The following is a 22563-nucleotide window of genomic DNA, read 5'->3' as shown; positions in this document are numbered from 1 at the left end:
TGGGGTGTGGGGGATTGTGCTGTGTGGAGGAGTTTGCTGGCAGTTCCTGTGCTGCTGAGAAAGAAGAGCCAAGTAGCAGCTGGGGAGGGTGACTGAGTGCAGATCTCTGGAGGCCTGAGCCAGAGCAAGGCAGCTGGGGAGGGGAGAACAGGCAGTGCTTTGTTTCCAGGCTCCCCACAGAGACCAATGCCAGCTTCCCTTGTCCCTCCACAAAAATTCCCAAACGTTTGGACTCGATCTGTTTTTAGTAGCGCACAAACCACCGCACAAATTCAGAGTGAGCTTTTCATTCCTTGAAACACCACTCCATCCTCATTCTGCTTTCCCAGAGAGGTCTGTGAGCCAGGTCAGGGATCTCAGGTCCACGTTTCCCCCACACAGCACGATGCAAACGTTCTGCACGTCCCGGGGGACTGCCTGGAACTGCTCCGAGAGCACGGCCGCCAGTCCCACGCCTGCTGTTGGCTCAATCAGCAGCTTCATCCTTTCCCACACCAGCCACGTGGCTCGCTGTGGGGACAGGGCAGCAGCTGTCAGCCCAGCAGCCAGCACAGGCTGCTCCAGGGCATCCCTGCAGCACTCTGGGAAGGGAGGGCAGAGCTCCCAACAGCCCTTTCCAGCTGGAGACAGCGTGGGTGTCACAGCTGCAGTGGTGCACAGGGGTTTGTGCTGCTCTGGGAGTGTGTTGGGGTGAGAGCAGAGGGGCAGGGCAGGGCTGGAGGCAGCTGCCTGCTGGCAGCTACCGTGAGAAGGGAGCTCGGAGCCTTTACCTTGATTTCTTCCTCTGAGACTGTCAGGACATCATCAACCAGATCCCTGATGATGGGCCACGTGTTGGGCCCGATGCTGGTTTTTACCGCGTCTGCGATGGTGTCCCGCGGGTGGAGGTTGGGGGTCAGCTCCCCTCGGACCTTGGACTGGTAACAGTCATCCACATTGCTTGGCTCAGCAGCAAACACCTTCACATCTGGCCTCAAAGCCTGGGGAGAGCAAGAGGAGCCACTGGGGTGACCCCAGTGTGTGCCTGTCCCCTGATTCTGTGTGTGCAGGGGGTAAGCAGGCCCTGCTGCTGCTGCCATGCAGACTTTCCCTGCTGGCTCTTTGTGTTTTTTAAGTTAAAAGCTGCTGCCTGCCTTGAGAGTCCTGCCCTTGCCACAGGGAGATTCCTGGATGAGCTGTTGCCTACCTTGATGGTGACTGCTATTCCTGCAACCATTCCTCCACCTCCCACAGGAACCACCACTGCATTTACCTGGGGTGCCTGTGCAGAAAGGAAGTGTGAGGGCTTCTGACACTTTGTGTCCCCCTTTTTGGCTGTGCCCCTGCAGGGGCTGGGCTGTGCATTTCCCTCACCTGCTCCAGCACCTCCAGGGCGATGGTGCCTTGCCCTGCAATCACTGCCAGCTCCTGGTTGGGGTGCACCAGGACTCCTCCTGTCTCCTGGACTACTCTGGATGCTGTCTCGGCTCTGGACTAAGGGAAAGCACAGCAGTCACCTCTCTGCCTGGGCAGTGTCCCTGGCCCATCTCCCCTGTGCCTTACCTTGTCACTGGGGTCACATGGCACCAGTGTGGCACCATAGGCACGAATGGCATCTTGCTTACACTGCGGGGCACTCCGGGGCACCACGATGTAGGCAGGAATCCCTGTGGCATGAGAGAGGGAGTCAGTCCAACAGCCCAAAAGCCACAGCAGCCAGGTCAAACCGCAGGGGCAGGCAATGCCAGCTCCTGCATGGGTTCAGGAGCGGGATCTCCATCCTCTCCAACAGAACCAGCTCTGTATTTACGCCGTGCCTGCCTCTCAGGGCTGGGTTGGGGTACCGGTTACCTTCTGCCTGGGCAGCACAGGCGAGTGCCTGCCCGTGATTGCCGCTGCTGTGTGTGACCACAGCGCGGGGCAGCTCCCGGCCCGTGCGCTGCCGCTCCTCAACGAGGCTCCTCACGGCGTTCAGGGCTCCGCGGATCTGCGGGGAGAGCGCAGGGCTCGGTGTGCAGGGCTGAACGTTCTCCTCACACCACTCCCCGAGCCCTGGGCAGCACCGTTCACCCCAGGGAATTAACAGGGCGGCAGGAGCTGTGGGTGCCGGCGGAACGCGAGTTTCCTCTTGCAAAGAGCGACCTTTGCCCCGGGGCTTCGCAGTGCCGCCATCCCCGCGCACCTTGAAGGATCCGGTCTTCTGCAAGAGCTCGCACTTAAAGAGCAGCCTCCTGCCGGCCATGCGGTCCAGCCCGGCGCAGGTGAGCAGCGGGGTGCGGTGGATGCGGCCCCGCAGCCGCCGCTCCGCATCCCGCACCTCGCCCAGCCCCAGCGGCGGCGCGGCCATGTGCGCGCCCCCGTGCGCGCCTGCGCGCGCCCGCGCCGGCGGTTTGTCCCTGCGCGGCCGCCGTCGGTGCCGCCCGCCCCGGCGCTGCCAAGATGGCGGAGGGGCTGGAGCGCGTCCGCGTCTCGGCCGCCGAGCTGCGGGACATGGTGGCGGCGCAGGCCGCGCGCGGCCGGCGGCGGGCGAGGTGAGGGGCGCCGGCGGCACTCGCGACCCGCTGCTGGGCCGCTCCTGCCGCGCACGGGCGGCTGCCCGCGGCCGCGCACGGCCCCGCGGCCGCGCTGCGCCTGCGGTAGGGCTTGGGGCAGAGCTGCCGCCCCGCCGGCGCCGGCTCGGGGCTGTCCGGGCTGGGAGCGCCCCGTACCGAGAACGGGGAGGCTGCGGGGCGGGTGGAGGCACCCGGAGCGGCTTTGCCCCGCGATGGTCAGTCCCAGCCCCTCGGCGTCCTCCGGGCCGAGCCCCCGGTACCGGCGGGGTTCGGGGCTGCGGTACTGGCAGGGAGAAAGTTTAGGGAATGCAGCGGGGAGCAGCCCGGCTTTGGTGGGGCGTTTAACCGTGCCGGGTCCGGCCTGGGCTCTGTAACGATTTTTTTTTTGTAAATACGGTTAAAGGAGGAGGAGAGAAACGTTACCGGATTGTGAGCAAGGGGGAAAGGCGTCTTTGAGTCAAACGGTCCGGTGGCAGAGCGGGCGCTGCTGGGGATGGCAGCTCCTGCACCCGCAGCAGGCTGTGACTGCTGCTGAGCCTGCGGTGATACAACTTTATTCTTGCTGCTTGTGCTCCAGTCTGGTGTTGTGCTTTGAGGAAAAACCTGTTGCAGGATGGGATTTGTAAATGGCTCAGGCCGAGGATGTGGTCAGTTGTGTCACTTTCTCATTTTCTACTTTTTCTCTGTGATTTTCCGTGAATATTGATGTAGATTTTCAGATCTCTCCTGGATCTGCCCTGAGGGTGGCAGGCTCTTTACCTTGACTTGTATATTTGTCATGTTATTTTTTGGTCCCTGGGAGTAACTTTCTTCTGTCTGTTTTTCCCCAGAAAACATGAAGGAGGTGAAGGAGCCGAGGCACCGCAAAGACAACAGGCGCCCAGACCAGGAGATTTACAAGCCTGGCCTCTCCAGACTGAGGAGCAAACTTGTATCACCAAAGCAAGAGGCCTCAGAGAAGGAAAGGAGCAGAGCTGAGGAGGACAAGGACGAGAGTGCTGGGGACAAGGACGCTGTGGGAGTGGGAGCTCCAGCTGTGGAGGACTGTGACAAAAGTGATAGCCCCAAGCAGAACGGTCCTTCACAGGAAAAGGAAGAAACGGAGACCAAAGGTGGCCTGCAAAGCCAGGAAAACTCATCCAGGCAGCCCATTGTGGATGAATGGTGTCCAAAGGCCCCCAGGAGAACCAAGAAGCCAGACCAACAGATCTACCAGCCTGGGAAACGCCTGCACTCTGCTGCTAAAGAGCCCTCCCTGCAGTCGGCCAGCGAGGAAATCATCGGGAGGATGGAGCAGCTGAAAGTCGAGGAAGAAGAGACCGAGAAAAGCACTGGAAAAGACACCAACAGGAAAATCAAATCCAGCAAGGAGGATAGAGAGGGGAGCCAGGCAGGGGAAGCACTGAAAGCCTCCAGGGGGGATAAAGGGAGGCGAGCAGAGCGCAGTGACAGGGTGAGGAGGGCGGGGGATGAGGGGCTGCCGGGGAAGCTGGGCTCCACCAAGCGCTACTCCCGCACGGACAAGCGGCGCAGCCGCTACCGCACCTGCAGCACCAGCTCGGCCGGCAGCAACAACAGCACGGACGGAGCCCTGCTCGTGGATGGCGTGGAGAGGAGGCAGGAGCGTGCCAGGGAGAGGATACGTCCCAGGAAGCAGCTCTCTGTGTCTTCCACAGACTCCCTGGACGATGACAGGATTGATGAGGCTGAGGTGTACGTCTCCAGCAGGAGCTCAGACAGGAGGAGGCATTCGGAGCAGAGCCGAGCTGCCAGGAGCGAGAGTGAATGGAGCAGCAACGGCAGGGAAGTCAAGGGACCCTTTCGAGTGACATTTGACAGCAGGACCATGAACAGGGACACTGGCCTGGCAGATACAGATAAAAAAAAGTCCCTGAAGGCCTTAGAGGTTTCAGAGGCGAGGAGCCAGAGCAGGGAGCCCCAAGGGAAGGGCCGTGGGATTCTGTTCCTGCCTGCTAACACGGACCTCTCTGCCAGCTCAGTGGGTGTCCCTGAAGCCACTCACCCCGGGCCCAGGCTCCTGCTGGGCGGGGCTGGCAGCAAAGGGCCCCGGAGCCGGGGCCGAGGTGGCACTGCCCGCCGCCTGTGGGACCCAAACAACCCGGACCAAAAACCCGCCCTGAAGAGCCAGACTGCTCAGCTTCACTTCCTAGACACGGATGATGAAGTGAGCCCCACCTCCTGGGGGGAAGCCCGCCAGGCCCAGCCCTCCTATTATAAATTCCAAAACTCTGACAACCCCTATTATTACCCTCGTGCCTCCGGGCAAGGCCCCCAGTATCCCTACGGGGGATATTCCCTGCAGTATCCTATGGGTCCAGCCAACGGGGTGTACCCAGGAGCTTATTACCCTGGGTACCCTGGCCAGGCAGGGCAGTACCTGTGTGGCCCACTCCCTCCTACTCCTCTGAGCCCTGAGATGGAGCAGCAGATGAGGAACATGCAGCAGCAGGAGCTCAGCAAACTCCTGCGTGAGGCTGGGAACCAGGAGCAGCAGCTCAGCAACCTCCTGTCCAGAGACCGCATCAGCCCGGAGGGGCTGGAGAAGATGGCCCAGCTGAGGTTGGTGGGTGGGCTGGGGAGGGTGAAATACAGGAGAATGGTGTCTCCTTGGGGATCTCAGTGGCTGGGAGATGTGGCACTGGGTTGTCAGTTTTTGATGTGCCGGGTCTGTTTGTTGTGTGCCAGCGGTGTGTGGGTGGTGGAAGGAAGCTGTGGGTGAGGATGGATGTTACTTCCCTGTGGCTTCTTGTGCTTGGTGAATGCCTTGCAGGGACACAGAGGAGCAGGACGAGCACCTCCTGCAGATTTTTGGTTCTTCTGGCTCTTGCTGGAGCTGATGTTTCTCAGTTCCAGTGCTCTCAGTGTTTGTTGTCAGACTTCTGCTTTCTTACCTATCCTTAGTGTGTGCTCAGGAAGTGTTTTGTGTATTCCTGGTGCTGTCAGTGGCAATGCCTTTTCTGTGCTGTGTAGTTTTGCTCGTGATGCCACTCAGCGTGGTGACACTCCAGTGGGAGTAGCCTGGTGATGCCAGTCTGTCAGGAGAGCAGTAACACTGTTGCCCTGGGGGGTGGTTAATATGTCTGTAACAAGTTCCTACTTGGCATCTTTCACATTTATTTGTGATCTCTGTGTCTGCAGGGCTTCTCTGGAGGCTGTTTTTCAGAGCTGACTGACAGCAAATCTAGCAAGTGAGCTCATTTCAGGGCTTGTTCTGTGTTTTGGGCACTTGCTCTATAAACCACAGGGTGGGATATGTCTGTGATTGAAGCAGCACTTGAGGTTTCAGGTCTTCCTCAAGGAGCTGAGGTCTCCCAGAGCTATTATGTGGAGGGAGAGGAAACACTGAAGTGCTGCTGTGGCCTGTGGAAGCCCACCCTGCCCTGGGAACGTGGGCATAGCTGACCCTGTCCTTGCTGGCAGTGCCCCTTGTGTCCTGCCTGTGTCCAAGTGCACACAGTCCCAGCTGTGTGGGGACTCTTACCCGACATCCATCTGTGGAAATGTCCAGTTCCCTTGGTGTTTGTGCTGTCCAGGTGTGTGTGCAGGGTCTGGGGACTGTGTAGGGTCAGGCAGCCCATCCTGGCTCTGTGCTTTGGGCAGGAAGCCAGCAGCATCCTTCTCTTAACCTATCAGGCTCTTCCAGGCATTGCCATCTGGCTTCACTCCAGGCTTTACCATCCACACTCTCCTACTGTTTCTTGAGTACTTGAAAGATTATAGGGAATAAGGCAGGAACAGCTGAGGATCCCCTTTACCATTAACTTGCCCCACGTGTTTCAGACCTGTTCCTAGCCTGCAGCTATTTTATTAAATTTGGGGAGGAATTCTGCTCCAGCATCCAGGCAGGGCTGTAGGTAGCTGAGAAGGGGAATGTGATTTCTGGGACTCTGAGGCTTTTTTCCATTGTTCCCAGCTCATTCATTTTTGAGGAAGTGTGTATTTTGTTGTATTCTGTGTATTTTGGTTGGACGGAAGGGGAGTGGGGATCCTTTTAATGGCAAGATCTCTGTTGCCCTGTGGTTCTTTGTATTCTGGTTCCTGGCCCAGACCTTGTGTGTTCAGAGCATTGTGTGTGCTCTCTGTGTTGGATCAGGGGACACTTGTGCCTTGCTGTTGACAAACTGCAGCCTTGCTCTTTGCCAAGCCTTGATCCATTTTGAGTCACCTGTACCAGGGAGATGCTCCTTTTGGATTTGCCCTCTCAGAGCAGGAAGGGGTGTTAGATTGCAGCAGCTCCCACCTCCCTGGGGGCTGTGTGTGGAGGCAGTGAGTGCTGCTGGCAGCTGGATGTGAGCAGCAGGTGGTTCAGCACGTGTTCCCTGTGTTCTGGGCAGTTGCTGTTGCACTGACCCCTCCCTGACTGTGTTTTGCTGCAGGGTGGAGATGCTGCAGCTCTATGAACGGTGCATCCTCATGGATATTGAGTTCTCTGACACCCAGAACGTGGACCAGTTGCTGTGGAAAAATGCTTTTTACCAGGTGATTGAGAAATTCCGGCAGCTCCTCAAGGACCCTCAGGGGAAAATGCCCAAGAAATTCGGAACAAACTGCTCTTGCTTCTAGATGAGGTAAGAAGAGAGAAACATCCCCAGATTCCACTAAACCTTTGGGTGGGCTTGGCTGGTTTTTAGAAAGGGATGGTGTAATCGGGCAGCTGGTCATCTTGATCTTATTCATGTCATCCTTATGCAAAGAGGATGCTCAGAAACTTTATGGTTTAGTGGGGCAGGTGTAGGTCAAGGTAGACATCTGTTACAATTAAAACCAGTTTGTTTTGGTGTGTTTGTGTTAATTAGAAATTGATTTAAGCTAAAATGAAATAAATGCCCTGAAGTGAAGCTAAACAGAAGCATTCCTGGAGGTGTTTGTGGCAACTTTACCAAATTTGCTTGGAAATCATTCTGTAAAACTGCAGCTTAGTTTAGTCTTTGTACCAGGTAGGCTGACAGACCTGAGAAGGTGTGTTTTAAAGAATTAGGGTGAGAAAAGAAACTGCTGGAGGCCTTTAGTCCACCCTCCTCCTCAAAGCAAGACTCTAAATCCAGTCAGTCCTGATTTTGTGTAGCTCAGTCTTAAAAACCTCTGAGGCTGGAGATCCCCCAACCTCCTTGTTGTGTTCTGAAGAGGAACAGCCCAAACCTCGGGGAGCTGGAGCTCCTTTCTTGCACATGGCAGGGCTGGTGTGGTGTTTTTGTGCTTGTCATTAGAAAAATCATAACATCCATGTGTGTGTGTGTTTTGCAGGGCTCTTCTTTTTTTGATGGCCTCCTCCAGAAGCTGCAGGTCTCCTACCAGTTCAAGCTGGAGGACTACATGGATGGGATGGCCATCCGCAGTAAACCTCTCAGGAAAATGGTAGGTTGGCTTCCTCCTGGAGACTTCTCATCCTGGTAATCCTGTGCAAGGTGCACAGGTGAATGCCTGAATGCAAGGGGCAGGCAGCTCTGCTCCAAACAGAGCCAGTTTGTTTGCAGGGAATCTTTCTCAGCTGCTGGACAACTCTGCACTCTGGTGCAGTAACATTTCTTAGCTTCCTTTGCAAAGAGCTTGTTTTGTACCAGCTCTGTGACCAGAGCTAATAAAGCAGTGTCCAAAGGCACCCTGACCTTTCCTGAGATATTGAACATGGTTTTTTTCTGCCTGTGGAATCCAGAATAATGAGGGAAAGCTGGCAGTTGTGCTGCCTCCCTGACATGTTGCCCTGAGCTGTGAGTGCAGGTGCAGGGACAGCTGGGAAAGGATATTTTAGTCCAGCTCCATTCCCACAGAGATGTGTTTATCCAACAGCTGTCCTCAAATTGGTCGTGGACTGAACAACCCCCTTCTGGGGAGAGGTTGGGTATTGTGTCAGAGAGGAGATGTTTTGGGGATTGGCTTGGAACCTTGTCATTTCATCCTGCTGCCCTTTTGTGAGACCTTCAGTGTGTCACTGACCTCCTGTTGGCTCTGTACAGCCCCTGTGGGCTCTCTGGCTCTGCAGGTGAGTCAGGGCTGTGTCCCAGGTGCTCCATGGCTGCTCCTTTGCAGGTGAAGTACGCCCTGATCAGTGCCCAGAGGTGCATGATCTGCCAGGGGGACATTTGCCGCTACAGGGAGCAGGCCAACGACACGGCGAACTACGGCAAGGCCCGCAGGTAGGCACCAGCTGCTGTGTCCTTCCAGCACAGCCTCTGCCTCTGGACACCAGGGCTGGGTGTGATTTCATCCCTGAACTTGTCTCTAGCCAAAGAAGGCTTTCCCTTCCTTTTTAAAGTCTTTCTACTCCTCTGTTGTATCACAGTCCTGTAAAGGTGAAAGGTGTAGCTGGGTTTTGCTGTTCCAGAGAGCAAGCTGCCAGATCCAGTCATCCTCCATCTAGAAATGGAGGTGGTGGAAATTGTCCTGTGCTGATCATGCAGCACGGAGGGAGGGTTTAGACCACTGAGCCTGGTAGATTTGCTCTTGTGTTTTCTGGTGATTCTTGCATCCATATGCTCTCACTCCATCAGAACTTATCAGCACTTGTTGCCCCCTGCTTATCTGGGGTATTAGCCAGGGATGTTTCTTTCCTTCTACAGCTGGATCTGCCCTCTCTTGCTCAGTGCCAAGGATGGGCACAGCTCACTGTCTGTGCTCACTCCTGCAGGCAGAGGACACTTGTGGGAAGGGCCAATTCCCTGCAGAAATGCCAATTCCAAGGGGAATTATGCACCCTTGAGGACAAGGAAGGCAGCCTCATGTGCTTTCATTGACCTTTTCTCTCTGTTTTTTCCCTTCCCCAGCTGGTACCTGAAGGCTCAGCAAATTGCTCCCAAAAATGGCCGCCCGTACAACCAGCTGGCACTTCTGGCCATCTACACGGTAAGATGCTCCTCAGGCAAGGATGTGCAGGCACAGGGAGAGCCTCTGGGATGGCTGGGAGATTCCATCTGGTGGAGAAATGCATTGTTTAGGGCAGTGCTCAGATGGTTTGGGTTTTTTCTTAAAAGGAAAAAGAGGCTGATGGCAGGATGTGCTGTGTGGATTCCAGCTGCTGTGGCTTCAAGCAGCTTTGTCAGAGACACGCTACTCCCTCAGGGGTTTTGGGGACTGTTTTGTGGGCTGTTGAGAGTGTAATTGTTTTAAGTTGAAAACACAGCCCACTTTTTGCATGAGATTTTTGTGCTCAGAGCCATCTGTTTGCTGTCTTATCACCGAACCTGTGGGCATTGGTCTGAGCAACATCCACATGTGATTTCCCTGGGTTTCAGTTGTGCTGGCTACTCCAGCCATGCAGGAAAAATGACTTCAGGGGAGATGTGGCAGCAGATAATGGAAGCATCATGCTGGGGCTCAGGGATCTGCCAGTTCCCAACACTGGAAGATGCTGGTTTAAAGTGGAGCAGTTCAGAAGCACCTTTCCTTCATGACCTTTCTCACTGTGTCTGTCTGTCCCGGGCAGTATTGAGGGAGGGAGAAGGGGAAAACATGGGAGCCCTGGGGCTTTGAATGCCCCAGAGGAGTGGCAGCTCTGAGCCATTTGTTCTTGTTTTGTTGTGTATTTTGCAGAGGAGGAAGCTGGATGCTGTGTACTACTACATGCGCAGCCTGGCTGCCAGCAACCCCATCCTCACTGCCAAGGAGAGCCTGATGAGTCTGTTTGAGGAGACAAAACGCAAGGTGAGTCTTGGAGCTGGGCTCTGGGGTGCTGCACCTGTCTGTGCTGCAGAGCATGGAGAGAATGGTGGCTTTTAGACTTGGAGACACTCCTTACCTACTTCTAAGAAAAATTTTATGACAGACGCAGCCTTCAGAATGGTGGTTTTGGGGTGGTTTGGGCAGCTGAATCTTTTGTTTCTGGGTCACAAACTGATTCAGCTGAGCTCAGCAAGGGCTGTTGGTTGCTGTGGTTTGCAGCATGGCCTTGGCATGCAATCATTGCTTTATTCCATAGGTGCCCCACATGTGTGGGGATGGATAAGGGAGGCTGCAGTGCCTTTGTGCCCCGGGGAGTCACCCCAAATACAGCACATGGGCTGCCACACATTCCTGGGACTGGACACAGCTTTTCTTGTCCTGTGGTAGCTGGAGTTGAAAACTGCTCACCTGCACTGTCCTGCAGAGCCAGAACCAAATTCTGGACATGTCCATGAGTTACTGTTGTTGTGAAGCAGGGGAAAGGGCTGATTTTTCTGTGAATAGGAAATGATACATTTCCCCTGACCCTTGATCCTTGGGTGATCCGAATGTGTCCTGTGTGCCCAGTCCGAGCAGATGGAGCAGAGGAAACATCAGGTGCTGGATGTGAGCCCCAACCGCCGGGGCAAGGGCAAGAAATCCACACTGAGACAAGTGGGAGACGATGCCACCAGGCTGGAGATCTGGATCCATCCCTCCCACCCCCGCTCGTGCCAGGGCCATGAGTCCAGCCGGGATTCTGAGCAGGACAACGGGCTTGGGAACCTCAGCCCCAGCGACGTGAGTACCGCACAAGGCGGCCGCTGCCCTTGCTCTCATGTCTTTGGAATGCAGTGGAATGACACTGGATCTGTTTTGCTTTCCTGTTGCTAAATTTTCCAGTGTTTTGGCTTTCCCTGTGGGAGCTGTGCCTGGGTCAGGCTGAGGAGCTGGTGACCTCGTGCCTCTCGTGTTTAAGGCATGTTGTTACCATCTCTTTCTTGGCAGCGCGCGCTGGCGTGGCTGATGTGGAACAGGAGAGAGGCACAAACACGAGATGCTGTAAAATGCTGCTGCTCTGAGGGCTCTAACTTGGGTGAGGTTCCCGGTGGGAAATGAGGTCAGGTGCTGGAGACCAGGGTTACCAGTGACCCTGGCAGTTGTGAGGCTTGTTCTGGAAGTGTGTCACTTGTCCCATTGCCAGATGATCACTGAGAACGGGAAAACCGTGGTTTCAATTTCCAGTGTAGGTGTTACATTTGCATAACTTGCTCTGCTGAGAGGCCAGACCAGCACCTTTCTTTTGCAAGAATTAAAAATATAATTAAGTGATGGTGTCTCCTGTGGGCCTGTCCAGCTGTACCTTGTAGGAGGAGCACGGGTGAGCTCTGTTTGTCAGGCCCAGGAATGCGGGCAAAGGCAGTGGTGGTTGGGAGCTCATCCTCCAGGAATCTTTGCACTGCTCTGGCACATTTGACTTGCAAGAGAATTTGCCAGGGAGCTCTGGGCTGCCTGTCCTAAAATGGCTGTTAAGGATGGGAGTTTAAGAGAACTGGGAAAACCTTCCCTGCACAGTGTGGGGCCCAAAGCTTCTCAGATTTGTGCTTTTGTAACGTGTTTGTGACTTCAGCTGGGTGGAACTGGGGTGAAGTTTTGGGGCTTTGAAAGATAAGCTCTGGCACATTGCTGCAGCATTTTTCAAATGTTCCTGCCCTTGGTTATTTTCCCTCTCCTCAGCTCTTCTGGGGACTTTTGCTTCCTCAGCATCACTGAAAGGAACGTGCCAAGCTTTAGCTTCTCCATCAATCACAGATGAAGCTGCTTGGCATGAGATGCTGTCAGTGTTTTTGGGGCACTGGTGGGGGTTTCTCTTTTGCAGTGCTGTCACAGGAGGCAGAGTAGCAGCTGGCAAAGTGGGAGGCAGGGATGTGTTTGTAGCGCAGCACTTGGTGCTGGAGCTTCCCCTTGCTCTGTTCAGTGGGGTCTGTGCTCTCTGAAGTGCAGCTTGTCTGTACACACTGACTGATATTTACCATTAGTCTTGATTTCTTTCTGTTTGAAACGTTGGCTCCTGAAAAGTAGGAGCTTTTTGATCATGGAGAAGTCACACCATCAGAAATAGAATGGCAGAAGGGATCTGAGGGCGGAAATAGAATGGCAAAAGGGAGCTGAGGGCCTGGGCTTGGGCACTGTTGGTTTTGGCAGCCAAGATATTTATTCTCAGGCTGCCTGTGCCTACTGTGGGGCAGCACTAGAGTTGGCACAACTGCTTATGGGGCCATATCACCCAAAATAACCACGTGGAGAGGAAACCTGAAATCTGTGTCGCTGCCAAAGCTCCCGAGCTGTGAAGCCGTGGGCTGGATGAAGACAGCAGCTCTTGGGGAAGCTCTGGGCTCCTTCCTCATTGAAGCTGTAGCTTCTTAGCCTGCTCGTCGCAGCATCCCCGGGTGTTTTGGAGCCGAGCAGCCCCGAGCTGCCACAGTGTGGCAGTGTTTGGCCTCGGAAGGACGGGAGCAGGAGCAGCCCTGGGATGGCAGCACCTCTGTCCCACATCCCCGGCCGGCAGGAAGGGAACAGCTCTGCTCCCAGGGGACGTGTGCCAGCGTTTGTGTGTCATTTTGGGGAAATGAGGCTAAATGTGTCATTGCCTGCCCAGTCCCTTCCTTGCCAGCTTCAGCCCTTGAAGAGGCAGAGGCAGGCTGTGTTCTGTGTTGGCCCTGATGGCTGTGCTCAGCTGCCTTATGGCAGCTGCTGCAGACCCACAAAACCCCTTTAACCCCCTCAGAAATGCCCTAAACCCCCTCAGTGCACCCCGAGACCCCCTCAGAGATGTGCTAAACCCTGATAATGCTGTCATCCTAAACCCTCTTGCAGACCCCTTTAATCCCCTCACATTCCCCCCTAACACTGTCAGAGACCCCTCTGCACCCTCAAAATCACTTTAACACCCCCTAAACTGCCCCAGGGATGTCCTTAACTCTCTCAGACACCCCTAACTCCCCTCTGGAATATCCTAAACCACTCAGAACTCCTAAAGCCCCTCAGAGATGCCCCAAACTCCTCTCAGTTTCTGGGCCAGAGAAGGGGATTTTGCCGGGCAGAATGGGTAAGTTCAGATGCCAGCAGCAGATATAACACTGCAAGTAGAGGTATAACAGCTCTGGATGCATTCTGGGCAGGGTGTGGGACAGAGGCTGTGTGCACCCCTCAGCCAGAGGCTCTTGTTTCAAACCCAGCCCCAGGTGCTTTGACTGTGAGGATGCTGCTGTTCTACAGGTGGCAAGAAATCGATTGGGGATGTTTTCTGTCCTCAGTAGTCGCTGTCTTCACTGTGCAGGTGGTGAGGTGCCAGTCCTGTGACATGACACACTTAGGGGGAGGTGCTGCACGATTTGCTCTGCCAGGACCTGCTGCTGTGTGTGCTGTCCCTGTCAGCATGTGCTACACATCTCTGCTCAGGATTCTGTTCATTCTCCTTTATGCAGCTCCGTACAAAGACCCCAGAATTGCTTTATTTCAGGGTCAGGAGCCCACAGGCTGGAGTTAGGGATGTGGGATGGCAAGGGTGAGAAGGCCAGCTCAAACCACAGCCATTTCTGGGATGAGGGAGGCGTGTGGGGCTGGCAGTTTGCCTTGCACTGTGCTTTTAGGTAGAGGCTTGGCAGAGCCGCCTGTTTCACAGTTTGCTCCATTCCCTTTTCTAGGAAGATGCAGAACTGGAGGAACACACCACCTGTGCACACCAAGGGGTGTAAATCTGTGTTTGGCCCCTTCCCCTGTCACTGGATTTGGCACTGCTGGCACACAGAACAAGGGATAGTTTCAGAACAAGCTGAGGAGGTGTTTGAATTGCAGCCTGGCTGTTTTGTGCTCAGGGTTTTGGCTGTTTTGGCCACAGCCTTTTGGGGTTTCATTCTGTGGACAGCTGCTCTCTGTGGTCTCTTGTACGTTGCACGTTTCTGGGTGTGCAGGGGCAGGGGGGCCCAGGCTGACCCTTCACCTGGCAATATCTGGTCACTTTGTATGCACTTCTAATGAGAAAAGCTCAAAAAGGAGGCTGAGCAAGTGAGCAGTTGGTGAGCTGAAGAGCTGAACCTCTGCCATTTCTTCTCTGCCACTGGTTTCATTTGCCATGTCTCTGTATTCATCTTAAATCTGATAGTACTGTAAGCAGTTTGCTCTGCAGGCTGTGAATTGGTAAAGTAAACAGGGCAAACGGGCTGTCAGTCTCTTGAGAAAGTGCTAATATTACACTGAGTTTGAGATTTTAATCACTCCTGTCAGGAAATGCTGAGTTAAGGTTCTCACAATTGCTGCTGCCTGCTGCCTGTGCTCTGCAGTAGACACTTCCTTGTGTTACACACAGCATGCAGGCACTAATAAAGATTGCTGCAGCTAAGATTAGGGAAGAGAGGTTTTCCCTTGGCAGGCCAGTAATTGAATAATACTTCTCTCCAGATGGCTGAATACTTCATCATCATTAAAGAATTAAGTCTCTTAGCCTCTTTGTGAGAGGTCAGTCTTGTAGAACCATCAAAAGTTTGGTAGGGCCACCAGAAAAGCTCTTGGGAAAGCAAAGGGCAGAGTCAAGCTCTGCTGTCACAGCCCTGTGCATCAGCTGCAGGAACATTCCCATTTTCCTCCAGCCTGCTGGTCAGGGATAGAGGTTTTGGGTTTTCCTGGAGCAGCAGCCCCTTGCAGTGGCAGAGAAATTGGGGTGGAATCATTTGCTCTGGAATTCAGAGCAGGTTTTAACTTCCATTTCTTTACCCAGACTTTCTTCTCAGCAGCAGGGAGTGTGGAGCTCTGCACCAGGGTTTCCATGAGTGAGCAGAAAATACCACCACAGGCAATTTTGGGAATGCAGGAGCTCGGGGCTGCCCAAGCTGCTTCCTCAGCAGAGATCTCGTGTCCTTAGTGAAAGGGTCCCTGTCCCAGCCAGCTCCTGCATGTTTCACATCCCTTTTTCCTTGGTGATGTTTGTTGTTCCTGCTCTGTGCTCTTGTTCCTCTTGGGCAGCAGCCGCTTGGGTGACTGGGCTGGCTCCTTCTCCTGCCTGGTTTCAATCCATGCAGTTTTTCATCTGGTGGAGCTTGGGCTTTTCATCTGGAGGGATAAAAACTCCTTTTAGTCTGGGAGCAGCTGTGCTGGGGGTTTCTTGGCCATTCTGCTCCTTGAGCCTGGGCCAGTCACACACGGGGGCAGAAGTGACCCGAGTTCAGAGTTGGGGCTGCCTGGATGTCACTGCCTCTGCTCCCTGGGAGTGTCTGCTTTGTTCAGAGGCTGTTGTGGTGTGAGCTGGGTGTCTCTGAGCACGGCTCATGCAAATACACCCCACAGACACCCCTGTTTCTGAGAGCTTCCCCCTCCACTCTCAGCTCTTCCCCTCACCTTGTTACTCTGTTCCATTACACATGGCTAGAGGTAAGTGGCAGGCAGAAGTGGAAATGATGTATTGCTGTAATGATGGTTGTTCTTCCATACAGATGCACAGAGAAGGGGCTGCTTGGGGAACTCATTATTTTTGGTGCATCCCTGCCAGGCTGGTGGGAGCATTTCTCCTCACTGCCAGCATGGTTGGGTGGTTTCACTCAGGACAGTGAAAGATTGATCTTTTCTTTGCAGACTCCTATAAATAATCTTTGCTGGATGAAGTGCAGGGCTCCTACAGGGCTCTCTCATTTGATCCTTCCGTGGTGTCAGGTGGGCAAAGCCCTCAGAATGTTCCATTTTAGGATCTTGTGATCTGGAAAATGAGCCCAGGCAGCTGGGGCTGTGCCTGTGGTTTACATGGGCAGGGTGAAAACACAAACTTGCTGCCTTCCCCCCACTGCTGGGGCATGGCTCCCCAAAAAGGTAACCCTGCAGGCTGCACATGATGTCATGTGCTGAGTTTTGCATGCTTTTAGGGGTTTTTTAACCCAAAACTAGATGCTGGTGCAGAGAGTGGAGGGAATGGGACCCAGTAGCTCAGCAGTGCCTGCACATGCCCTGTGTGCTGCTGCTGGAGCTGTTCCCACAGCAGGTGAACATCTGAGCCCCACCAGAGCAGCGGTGTAGGTGTGTCCCCAAAGGGAGGGAGTGTCCCCTGGGGTTTTTCTCATGGAAGGAGCCAGTGGGATGCACACAAGCTCTTAGGGTGTCATCACCTTGTCACAGGAGGGTGACTCGTGTCAGGAAGTTTGTCCCCTCTCTGGTTAGATGCTCTCTAGTATTGAAGTGGGTGATTTTGTGTGAGGTGTGCTGTGCTCTGGGCTGTCCTTGCTGTCAGAGGATGGCAGTGCTTCCCCCCCAGCCTGCTCCTGATGCACAGCCCTGCAGAGCTGCCAGCACTGCTGAGCCTCCCCTGCAGCAGAGCAAGAAGCAGAGATGCTCTCTGGGGTGGGAATGCCAGGCACCAGCTGAGGGCTGCCTTCCCTTATTTCTGGCCTTTATCCACCACCCACATGAGAGAACAGCAAGAGCTGTTGCATCCTTCATCTTTGTGCCCAAAGTGAGACTTGAGAGGGAGAAGTGTGGAGTTCCCTCTGTCCTGCCCTCATTTTCCTCACCCCCACAAGCTTGCAGGAAGCTGTTGGGTTTGGTTACTCATTCATGGAGGTCAGGACTAGGTCTGGGGTTTTTTTTTCCCTTTGTGTTTAGGAAACAGTTTACAAACTGTTTTGAGCACGGGGGAGCTGGTGGCGTGTGAAAGAGGCCTGTCAGCCTCTTTATTGCTGGACTTGCATTAATTCTCTGCCCTGCCTCCTTTTCTGTAATCTCTTTCTTGGTTGGCAACATGAGTATTTCTGAGTGCTTTCCCCTGCCTGCAACCCCTCTGCCTCCTGATATGACCTCAGCCACCAAACCACCTTGGGGCTTTATTTTTACTCAAGCCGTTTTGTTTCGCGTGATGAGGTTGCTTTCTTTCCCTCAGCAGTGAGAAGAGTTCTCTGCAGAGGAAGTAAAAGAGTGCCAGGCTGCAGTTGAAACTGGTTAAACACCAAAACCACACTCCTGGTCTCTCTGGGTTTGAGACGTGACACTCAGCCATGCAGTTCAGCCCTGGCTTTTTTTGCCTGCCAGTTGTGCACCATCCCTGCTTGCATTTGATTTTTTTAATAAATTATGTTTTCACTTCAAATTGCTGATAAAAACCTTCTCAGCTGCAATTCCTGTGTTAGCAATCCAGGCAGAAAATGCTGCTTCCACTTTGCCTGGGCTTGTGATGTGCTGTGGATGCTCAGTGCTGCTCCACCAGAGCCCAGTCCAGCCTGTGCACTCATGTCATGTAGAACCCAAATAATCCTTTCCAGCACAACTTGACCTTTTGTCACTACCCAGAAAGTGAAGACTGAGCTATTTGTAACAGTTTCCAGAAGTTGGTGTTGATAATTTCCCCCCCCCTTCTTCTTTTTAGTTGGTGGTTTGATTTAGCTGTGAAGAACAAGGCAGGGACTGATGTTGCCTGAATGGGAGAGAGACCCTGGCATGTTCTCCTTCTGGCAAGCAGGCATCTGGTGCTAATGTGTGTGGTGGATCAGAGGTGGGAGCACTACAAGGACATCAATGACTTGTGCTTTGTGAGGGGCTCTGCTCCATCCCTGTGCTCAAAGAGGCTGCGGCGCGGGGAGAGAGACTTCGTGTTCCAACAAGCTTCTCATACCCCAAAACCAAACACAATCATCCAGAAACCGCCTTTCCCTGTCAGTCACTCTTCCCTCATTTCCTCTCCTGCTGGTGCTGATCAGGCAGGGATTTGTGTGTAACCAAACCCCTCCTGCTGCTGCACACGAGGCCTTTCTCAGAGCGCTGGGTTTGCTGATCCTGGTGCTGCACAGTGGTGTTGGGAGGGAGACTTTGCACTTGAGATGAGAATGCTGCCAGGATTGGCAGTACTGGTAAAGGAAGTAAAATATCTTAATAGCAGGATTTGGGAGATTTTCCAGAGCAGGGTGAAGGCTGTAGACAGAGATTTCTCTTGAGATTTTTTTTGTTGTTAGTCTAACCTTGATCTTTGTCTGAAATTGGCCCAGGCCAACATTTCCTGCTGTCTGCTGTAGACTTTTTGAGATTGGCACCTCGTATCCCACAACCAAACCTCTTAATTCTGCCATGGGGAATGTTTATTCCTCTTCAATGTTGAATGAGCCATTTCCAGACAGGCTCCTATCCACTGTGGAGTTGGGTACTAGGAAAGAAACTTCCTTCCGGAGGATCAGGGAGTGGAACCTGCTGGACTCTGTCATTTCCTCTGTCCTTGGCTCTCCTCTTCCTCCCCAGCAGATTTCACTGCTGCATAATTCCAAGTGGAGAGGGAGATGCAGCAGGGTGGACACCTACCTACCTGTGGGAGCAGCCTGGCTGGGAGCAGCTCCTGTTGTCCTGGTTGGGCATTGTGGGGATGTGAAGGCTGCGTGAGATAATGCTGTCATCCTTCTGGAAGGTTCTGTCTCTGCTCAGCCTGTTGGCCAAATGTCTCCTCTCTTGGCCCAACTCCATGCTAAGCCTTTCAGGGTTCCATCTCTTCAGTCTTCACCCTTAATTTCTCACATAATCTCCCTCTTTTGTGCTTTAACCCCACAAATAATCTACTCTGGAGTAGTGAAGAAGGCTGACAGCACCCTGAGCTGCCTTAGCAGCTGATCTCTTACAACCAGAATTCATCACACATTTCTCTGTGTCAGTTTTCTGTCACAGAAAGGTGAATGCTGTTTATTCCTGGCAAACAGTGAGTGTTTGAGTATAAGCTGCTTTTGGTTGGGGCTGCTTTAGTGCACATGTGGCCTCCCCCTTACCTGCTGGACACAGAAAGCTCTGCCTGGGCTTTAGTGCTTAACCAGATGCAGCCTTGAAGAGCTGAGCTTGTATCCTAAACGACCTGCAGCACCAGAGCCAATTTGTGAAAAGTTTTGTGTCAAAAGTGAACTTGATATCTCAGCTGAGGACTCTCTGGCATGTTTGCATAGATTCAGAGAGTTTATGGTCAGCAGGGACCATTAGATCATCTAGTCTGATCTCCTGTATATCACAGGTCCTTAAATTTCGCCCTGCTACCTCTATATGAAGCCAAATAACTCGTGTTTGGCTAAAGCAGTACTTCCAGAAAGACATCCAGCCTTGAGAATCCACCCTTTTCCTGGGGAGTTCATTCCAGTGATAACTGCACTAGTTTTGAGATGCTTTTACCTTATTTACAGAGTGAATGTTCCCAGTTTGTTCCCATGCTTTGCTCTTCTGCAAGCGTAAAGAGCCCTTAAGTAGCACGGAGGCACTTTACACCCAGCAATCCAATCTCCTCCCAGTCTTATTTTGATAACACTGAACAGATTGAGCTGTTGAAATTTTTCACTGCAAGGCATCAGTTCTAGCCTTTGAATCTCTTTTATGGCTGTTTTTTTGGATCCTTACCAATTTTTCAGCATCCTTTTAAAAAGAAGGGCACCAGAGCTGGATGCAGTATTTCAGTGCCATCCCCCACAGGGCTGTATTTAGATGTGAGTGTGCTGTCCAGTCCCTGCTCTGCTGGCTCATCCAAGGGATGTGTTTAATCCTTTTTGCTGGACATGGCATTGGGAATTCAGCCATTGTGGTCCCTAAAGGCTTTGTGGAGAAGCTGCCTTGGGCACAGTCTCCTGGAGACTTCATTTTCCATGTGGTGCCAGATGAATAACATGACATTTGATGCTGGAAACCCCCAGATTTTGAAGCTGTTATAATAAACCCTGTGTGAATGTTCTGTAGCCACCATTACTTACTGCTCCAAACGGGCAGTTTGACAGCAGAATTTCCTTTTGTTGCTTAAAAATGTTGCTAGTGAGTCTCTACCAATCCTCTTTCCATCCAGTTCAGTGAGGGTCCCTGAAGTCCTCTCTTTAAGAGGTTACTGAATCAGTTTATTCGTTTAATGATAATATTTTTTCAAGAATGTTGCATATTACTAATTCATGGAAACCAAATTTAGATACAAGCTTGGTTGAAAAGGAAGTAACACATATAAATATTCTATTCGACCTGCTTTCGTTGAGTTGAACGTTCTGCTAGTAAATTTGTTACTAAATTATGCTGGATTTATTTAGAAGTCAGATACTTGTTCTGGAGCCAGTGAAGTTACCATAGCTTGATCTTTACGTTACTAAAGCAGATAATTTTCTTCCTTAACATTTTTCCTTTCACCTGCTCCCTGCTGGGGTGAAGGAAGAACTCAAAAGCTCACTGCTTTTGCCAGAGAGCTTCTTAAATTCCTCTTTTTCTTTGCTGGGTTGATGGCTTGTAACTTTTATAGCCATGGAGCTGCTGCACTGCAAAAGACCAGGGAGCTGCAGGAGTGTCTCAGTGTCTCTTTACCTGTAAATTAATTTTTTTTATACCTCAAGGCCATGATGCATCAGGGTTCCCTCTCTCTTCCATGTCACAGCAAATTGGATTTTACATTTGTGTGGTGCCTGATGTTAAGTAGCGGGATTTTCATTGGAATTGCTTTTACTGCTACAGAAATGAATCCATTTGAGGGCAGGACATTGCTCTGCTAAGCAGAAACCTGCACCAAACACGTGGCACGAGGCAGCCAAGGCAAGCCCTGTATCCATTTGTGGTTGCAGGTGGTATATGAAGAGAAGTGATTATGGTAATTAGCCCAGCTGGAATTTGCCCACAGCTCTGTGGGTACCTTGTAAACGCTGCAGAAATGCCAGATAATTTTAACAGCCCTTTTGTCTCATCACCTTTATGTAGGTAGCCATTTGCACAAAACCCTTTTCACCAGCACTTTGGTGGGGTTACACCTGTAGCAGTAAAAATTCCTCCTGCTATCCTGCCAGTTGAGCCCACTGCAGCATTCTGGGCTTTTCAGGAATTTCTGTAACAGTGTTGGGCTGGGTGCTCTGAGAGAGCTGCCTGTGGAAAAAGAGGAATAATCTTAACGTGGTATGTCTAACCCTTGAGCTGGGAGTGAGAATATGGCACGTTTTGAGTGCCTGGATTGTTATTTCACACAGTTCTCAGCAAGGAAGCTGTGCCTGGAAAAGCCTGACTGCCCAAGAAACCCTGAAAATATTTGGGATGAGTGTGGTACGTGTTTTGGAGCAGAGCTGTGTGGCTCTGTGGTCTGTATCCCAACCCCTTGTCACTGAGGAGACCCTTAGACTCAGGAGAACATCCTGCTGTGCTCCAGGCCCTTCCACTCCAGTGGAGACAGCACATTTGTTACAGGCAGTTTTGCATCTGGTCTCTTGATTAATGGACTTGTCTCTTGCAGCCTATTTTGACTCTGACACCACTTTCTGCTCCACAGATGCTTTGCTGATGTTGAAGAAAGTTTGCCTCGCTTGATAAAGACCAGATCCTGGAATTTACTTCCAAACCTGAAGTAACAATTTTTAACTTGAAATGCTTTTTCCCCAGGAGTCACTTCTCCAAAATCTTTCCCTTATTTGGTGCCTCCTTCCCAGCTGGGGCTGATGCTCAGGTGCCAAAGCTCTGTGCACTCCTTGCCCGGAGACAAACGGGTTCCAGCCCTGATCATGGCACTCCATTTCCTGTGCCCTGCAGTGGCATTTCCAGCATTGCTCTGCTGGGTGGGGGACACCATTTTCAGTGCAGGATCTGGAGGTGAAATGTTGCTTTCTTCTCTGCTGGCTGGAGACAAGGCAGACCTTTCCCAAAGCTGCCCGAGCGGTTCTGTGTTGCTGTCAGGCCGCGCTCCCCGTGGCCTCGAGGAGATTTGAGCTGGCTGTTGAGCCCTGTTGCTATCTCTGCTCTTTTAGCTGCTCCACAAGAAGTTGTTAGTCACTGTTGATTCCTTCCATGGCAACAAATCCAGTTGGGTTGGCGGCGAGGTGTGTGAGTGCTCCCCAAGCAGCGCTGGGCTGCTTCCTCTGGTGAGGTTGCCTCTTCCCAGGTGGATTTAGTCTGTCTGCACATGCTGACTCATGACAGCTGAAACAGCTGTTTTCAGCTTCAGGCACTACTGTGTGCAGGGACCCCTTCTTCTTCTTGACAGCTGGTTTGTTTTTGTAACTAATGCCTTCACTATATGCTCATAACTTCCATATCGGTGATGCCCGCTTTTCAGCTGCAAGGGCCAAAATCCAGTTTCTGACATAGTTTTGTTGTTGTATAAGCTTTGCTTGATGGGCTTTTCCCAAGTGGGCAACTGGGACAATCCAAATTTGGTTTCTTGACCCAAGGAGCAGCGTTGCACACAAAGGGCAGCAGTGTCAGTGTGCTGGGAGTCCTGGTCTGGCATCCTGATATCAGCATGAGGACCATTTTTGGGAAATCTTTGGAGGGGGCTGCTTTTGGGCTGCACAGTCAGTGAGAAGAAGTTGTTGTGGGTCTCATGGCAGCACTGTCAGGATAGTGAGCATGCTGACAATGCTTCTTGGAAGTGTTC

At 52.6% G+C, this 22563-nt stretch overlaps 2 protein-coding genes across 3 annotated transcripts in view; one reads left to right on the top strand and one right to left on the bottom strand.

Moving 5' to 3' along the window:
- The window catches only part of SMG6 (SMG6 nonsense mediated mRNA decay factor), a 108178-nt gene that overhangs the window by 262 nt on the left and 85353 nt on the right, over window positions 1–22563 (top strand). The window contains 8 exon segments of the mRNA XM_030962928.1: window positions 3362–5111; window positions 6929–7068; window positions 7071–7120; window positions 7797–7907; window positions 8580–8686; window positions 9314–9392; window positions 10080–10190; window positions 10776–10988. Of these exon segments, the coding sequence (XP_030818788.1) occupies window positions 3362–5111; window positions 6929–7068; window positions 7071–7120; window positions 7797–7907; window positions 8580–8686; window positions 9314–9392; window positions 10080–10190; window positions 10776–10988 (2561 nt within the window).
- SRR (serine racemase) lies at window positions 236–2326 on the bottom strand. Of its 2 annotated transcripts, XM_030962935.1 has the most exons (7): window positions 2162–2326; window positions 1831–1966; window positions 1543–1646; window positions 1354–1473; window positions 1187–1261; window positions 771–980; window positions 236–510 (listed from the first exon to the last, which is right to left on the bottom strand). In XM_030962935.1, exons 1-7 carry the CDS (start codon window positions 2324–2326, stop codon window positions 313–315), a joined length of 1008 nt encoding a protein of 335 aa, XP_030818795.1. In that variant the 3' UTR covers window positions 236–312. The 2 variants fall into 2 exon arrangements, with proteins under 2 accessions (XP_030818795.1, XP_030818794.1); XM_030962934.1 differs by having other exon boundaries at window positions 1831–2313.

The sequence above is a fragment of the Camarhynchus parvulus genome, chromosome 19 (assembly GCF_901933205.1).
Source record: "Camarhynchus parvulus chromosome 19, STF_HiC, whole genome shotgun sequence".
NCBI lineage: Eukaryota > Metazoa > Chordata > Aves > Passeriformes > Thraupidae > Camarhynchus > Camarhynchus parvulus.
The sequence above is the reverse complement of the archived record's forward strand: the minus strand, read 5'-3'. Positions and strand labels throughout refer to the sequence as shown.

Coding starts and splice junctions, on each gene's coding strand:
- SRR (XM_030962934.1), bottom strand. CDS start 2,221: ATGGCCGGCAGGAGGCTGCTCTTTAAGTGCGAGCTCTTGCAGAAGACC. Junction 1,474..1,542: donor CATGTGACCCCAGTGACAAG/GTAAGGCACAGG, acceptor GCTTTCCCTTAG/TCCAGAGCCGAGACAGCATC. Junction 511..770: donor TCTCAGAGGAAGAAATCAAG/GTAAAGGCTCCG, acceptor CTGTCCCCACAG/CGAGCCACGTGGCTGGTGTG.